General features: G+C 53.1%; 1 protein-coding gene across 1 annotated transcript in view; it reads left to right on the forward strand.

Annotated features, from left to right (window-relative positions):
- The window catches only part of CAPZB (capping protein (actin filament) muscle Z-line, beta), a gene marked incomplete at its 5' end in the record, with an annotated part of 32,143 nt that extends 27,079 nt beyond the window's left edge, over positions 1-5,064 (forward strand). Inside the window, 3 exons of the mRNA XM_008943599.1 lie at positions 883-948; positions 1,644-1,720; positions 4,919-5,064. Coding sequence (XP_008941847.1) covers positions 883-948; positions 1,644-1,720; positions 4,919-5,006 — 231 coding nt within the window. The remainder of the gene's footprint in view (positions 1-882; positions 949-1,643; positions 1,721-4,918) is intronic.

A 5,064-nucleotide genomic window follows, 5' to 3' on the forward strand; every position in this document is an offset into this window, starting at 1 on the left:
CAAAAGGCAGCCTGCTGCTGTCCCCCCATACTCACTTTGTGCCTCCTTCCCTCTAATAGCTGGGTAAATGTTGGTTCAGCTTTTGGGTCTGACAAGAAGAAAGAACAGTGATCTGTCACACTTCTCTTTCCATGTTCTTGCAGTAGTTGGAGCCTTTTGCAGCCTTGCAGCTGCTCGTGGGGTTTGCACTCTCTGCTGGAGGGTAAATCACGTGGGAGGTGTCTTTGGCCAGGAGATCCTGGGAATGGAGAACGTGCCCCACGTGTGGTTGGAAGTGGCCTTTGAGGGGAAGATTCACAGCACCAGCCTCGTGTGCATCTCCTCAGCAAGAGCCTTGGTTTCCTACCCCTGCCCGTTCACTGCCGTGGGGCTCCTGCAGTCTGTAGGGCCTGTCTGCAGCAGGATCTGCAGCAGGATCTGCAGCAGGGTTTTATTGTGCTCTCTGCTTTTCATTACACCACGTTTCTGCTATCAACATGTGAGCCTTTGTCAAGTGCTGGGAGTTGTGCCCTACGTTATGGGCTGTTCTCACGCTCACTCGTGGAATGGTTTGGGTTGGAAGAGACTTTTCATCTCCAGTCCAGCCCTTCCCCCAGCACTGCCAGGTCCCCACTGCCCCGTGTCCCTCACCCCACATCTCCACGGCTTGGACACCCCTCCCAGAACCCCCTCCAGGGGTGAGGACTCCACCACTGCCCTGGGCAGCCTGGCACAGCCATTCACAACCCTTTCAGAGAAGACATTTTTCCTAATATAATAGGAACAAGTATTTACTCCAGGATTTTGAGACCCACGTCTTCCATCCCTTCCCTTGGTGAGGAAAGCTGCTGGGCAGCTGCTGTGAGATTTCAGGTTCCCCATGGTCCTGTCTTGCCTTTGCAGATGGAGAAGGACGAGACCGTGAGCGACTCCTCTCCACACATAGCCAACATCGGGCGCTTGGTAGAGGTAAGTGCTGGGAGGCCACAGCCACACCCTGCTGCTCCCCTGCACTGCCCTCTGCCAGGGGGCTCCCGAGTCCCTCCACAGCCACTTTGGCAAGAGAGGAGGAGATTCTCAACTGAAATAGTCTATCGTGCTTTTTAAAAACAAACTAGGAAGTGAAAGGCAGGCAGGTTCCTCTCGTCTGGTCCCTTTTCCAAGGTTTGGGCTTGAGGGAAAGCAACCCAATGAAAAAATGCTGCTTATTTACAAGATCTTTCTCAAAACTGTTTTAACGAGGTGTTGCCAGCTGGAAAATGCAAAGTACCCACAGGCACAACGCTGCTGACCTGGGGGCTGTGCAGAGTGAAACTGGCCACTGTAGCCTGCTCGGTGCCAGGAGATCAGAGTGAGGCTGGAGAGAAGCTGCAACCTCCTCCTCCTCTGCAGCCCCAGGCAGAGGGAGCGATGGCTGGACAGAAAGTGCCCTCTCGTGGTGCTGACAGACACGTCATGGCCTAGAGTGAGGAGCTGGGAGGAGAGCACAGGAGAGAGCTCAGCCTGCCTGCCTTGGAGAGGAGCAGAGGGAGAGGGTCCCAGCGGGAATACGCTGGGATGAACCATCCCGTGGCAAGTGTTGGACGTCAGGGTGAAGGCACACACGGAGTCTGAGTGTGAACAGCCAGCTAAAAATCTGCTTTCTTACTTTTTTTTTCTCCTAGGACATGGAAAACAAAATCAGAAGTACACTGAACGAGATTTATTTTGGAAAGACAAAGGACATCGTTAATGGGCTGAGGTAAGGGGCTCTCCAGCTGCCTCTTGGACCCCTTCCCTCCCTGCCTGTGGTGCTGTCCCCAGCCCAGCACTGAGCTGCTTTTGTTTGCTGGAACTCCCCTTTCCTACACAAAAAGCTTTTCATGTCCCCTAATTGTTCACCTCCCTGTGCTGTTGTTTGTTGTGTGGAGTTTAGGGAACGCTTCTACCTTGTAACTATAGCAATGTTTTAATCCCTTGTTCTCTCACCAGGAAGAAAAGAGCCCAATTAACAGCACTTGGATCTCAGGATTATTTTTCATTAGGAGTTCTATTCTTTACAGTCTTGAAAGTTGTGCTTAAAAGTCTGGCTTTGCTTTCTGCTATTCTTCAAACCAGCCAGCTGGTCCCAGAATTAAGTCATGACATTAATGGTTTGTGGTATTCAGACTTTGTTTTAAATTCTGTCTTTCTCTCAACACCGCCGGTCAAAACCCAGCGCGCTAGAACAGATGAAGTGACTAAACCCCCTGGGCCTTTGTGGGGAAACTGTGCTGTACTTTTCAACCCCTGCTCATTTCTGGTCAGGAATTTTACATGGGAATCCCAAGCTGGTCGTTCTCATGCTCCTGTGGAGCCGTGGTGCCAAATCATTTCATTCTCCACTGCAGATGGATCTCCCAGCACAGCGTGGCAGCGTAGGATTACCCGGTGGTGCACCTCGGTGTGCTGCTGAGCTCTCCCCTGCTGGAACGTGACAGGAGATAGAGAAATGGTGCTAGTTAAATATTTGTGCTGCTGCCTCCAGAGCGTGGGCAGAGGGAGCTGGCAGTGTCTGAGAAAGCAGCTGTTTGGGAGGGATTTCCCAGACCCCAGCTTCCATAACAGGCCTTTATTTGCGTTCGTGGTGCGCAGGGGTTTAGCCAGGAAGCATTTATGAACATCAAAAGGAAATATGTAACACGTTCTTTTTCCTCCTGAACGTTGCCTTCAGCTTTTGTCACTGAATCTGTTTCCTCTGTCTCCCCATCGCTGGGTTTGAGTCATGGCCCTGTGCAGCAGTGAGGTGATCTGCTCAGAACTGGTAACACACGGAGCGTCCGGCTCTGCCTCCTCCTCGGGCCTCCCTCCTCTTCCTCCTAACCCGTGGTGTCACACTTCTTCCTCCCCAGCGTGCTCCTGGTGTTCCCAGCCTTCCAGCTCTGTGTTGCTGAGTTCTTCTGACTGTTCTTTTCCCTGTTTACTCCCCTGGTTTCTGAACTGCTCTCTGTAGATCTATTGATGCTATCCCCGACAACCAAAAGTATAAGCAGTTGCAGAGGGAGCTTTCTCAAGTGTTGACCCAGCGCCAGATCTACATCCAGCCTGATAACTAAACCAATCCAGGTACCCCTGCCTGTGAGGTGTGACAACCAGCACTAAACCAGGACTCACCCAGCCGAGACCTCTGCATGATAACCCAGACCAGAACTAACCCCTAACTCTGCAGACTGATGAACGACTTCCCATCCGTGTTTCACCCAAGGGTCGTCCCTTCGTGCGGCCAGCTCGATGCTGTGATTTTCATTCTCAGTGTTACCCCACCCCTTGCCCCCATGGGACATGTCACACTTGGACACGTGGCAGGGTTTAGCACTTTGCACTCTAGCTTGGGGGTGAGGAAGGAGCACGTGCTCACGTCCCCAGAGCGGTGGCAGCTTGGGCTGACCCGAGCCAGAAGCCCCGGGGCTCTGTCCCTTGTGCACCATCAGTTCTGCACAGCTCTGCTCAGCACCCCAGGGAGGGAACTCCCTGTCACCTTAGTGCCCTCCCTGCAGAAGGGAAGGAAAAAAGCTGTGCAGTTGTGCAAAACAAACAACTGATGGGTTCTTCCCGTGGCTTGTGAGTGAACGTGAGCTCACCCTGTGCACATCCACCCCCCCTTTGCCTGCTGTGTCGTGAATTTCCTTGGGACCCACCCCTGCACAAGCTGTGCTGAAACACTGCCAGCCTCACTCGCTCGTGCTGGGCACAGCCTCTGGAGGGGTGTGCTGGGAGCTCTGCAGGTCTGGGGCACAGGGCAGCCACTGACCCTGGGCCAGCTCAACCTTCCACTCTGCTCCGAAACCAGTCGCAGGCGTTGTCTCAGACACGTCCAGCTGACGAAGGGGAAGACTCACTATTGGGTGATAGTGGCCAAGAGCCACTTCTTTAGCCTGTGACAAGTGCAAATATCAAATGTATATATTTTTATGAAAGCAGTGGGAGTCTCCAGAGACAAGAGAATGGAAATACTGTTATAAAAGTGTTGGGGAAATAACTGACACAAAGAGCAGCCTTGTTTAGAGGAGACAGCATCCGGGCTGCCTCGAGTCCCAAAAAGGGTGTGAAATATGGTTTATGTGGGGAGCAATCCTGCCAAACTGGATCCTCACCCCTTCTCTGTGGTAGCAACCTCTGAGAAGTCCAGAGCTATCGTTCTATCAGTGATCATATCTAAGAGGGCTCTCTCAAAAATGGAAATTTGTTCTTGTACCACTGCAAACAGAGGTTCCTCCACAGCTCTCTGCCAGGGCAGTGAGGCCAGATTTTTTCTCCCAGAGCCCCACTGTTAGCAATAACCTTGCTGGCAGTATCTCTGTTCTTCAGCTGCTCCCGTTCCCCAGTTTCTCTAGGTAAGGCACAAACTGGGGGAGCAGATTTGGGAACAGAAACACTCTGGCTGTGTTTTCACCCCGGTGAATCCCCTGGGGGAAGTTGATTTCTGACGTGGGGCTGCTCGACCCTGGGTGAACAGTCTGCAAAAAGAAAAGGTTCAGGTCTGCCCCCAGCCCGGCCCTTTTCACCTTCCTGGGTGGAGGCTGGATTTGGGATTTTCTCTGCCTTCCTGTCCCGGTGGCTGGGAGAGGGAGAGCACTAACCCCCCCCTGCTGGTGGCACACTGGGGTTCTTCCCCTCTGCAAGGGAAGAACATTGGGAATACTCTTGGGAACCTGCCCCCAGCAGCTGGAGGCTGAGCGGCGCTTGGGGGGCAGCGTGTCTCTTGGTGCCTGGAGTGGATTTTGCTTGGATGTACTCACCGAAGTGTTCCCTTTGCCTCCCGCTTCCCCAGCGACGCAGGCGAGCTGAGTTTGGTTTCCTCTAGGCCTGGGCTGAGGTGCTTCTCCTTCCTCCTGCCTCCCGGGCCGGGCCAGCCGCTCAAACCACCTTCCCTCTGCCAGGCCTCGCCTCTCACTCGCCTCTCCTTCTTCTTCCCCCGCAGGTCTGTGCAGACTTTTGCAGACAAATCAAAACAAGAAGCTCTTAAAAACGACCTGGTGGAGGCTTTGAAGAGAAAGCAGCAAAGTTAAAATCCTCTTCCTGCTAACCAGACATGCCATGCACTCGTTAGATTCCTTTCGTAGAAAA

The sequence above is a fragment of the Merops nubicus genome, unplaced genomic scaffold (genome assembly GCF_000691845.1).
Source record: "Merops nubicus isolate BGI_N331 unplaced genomic scaffold, ASM69184v1 scaffold27257, whole genome shotgun sequence".
NCBI classification, from domain to species: domain Eukaryota; kingdom Metazoa; phylum Chordata; class Aves; order Coraciiformes; family Meropidae; genus Merops; species Merops nubicus.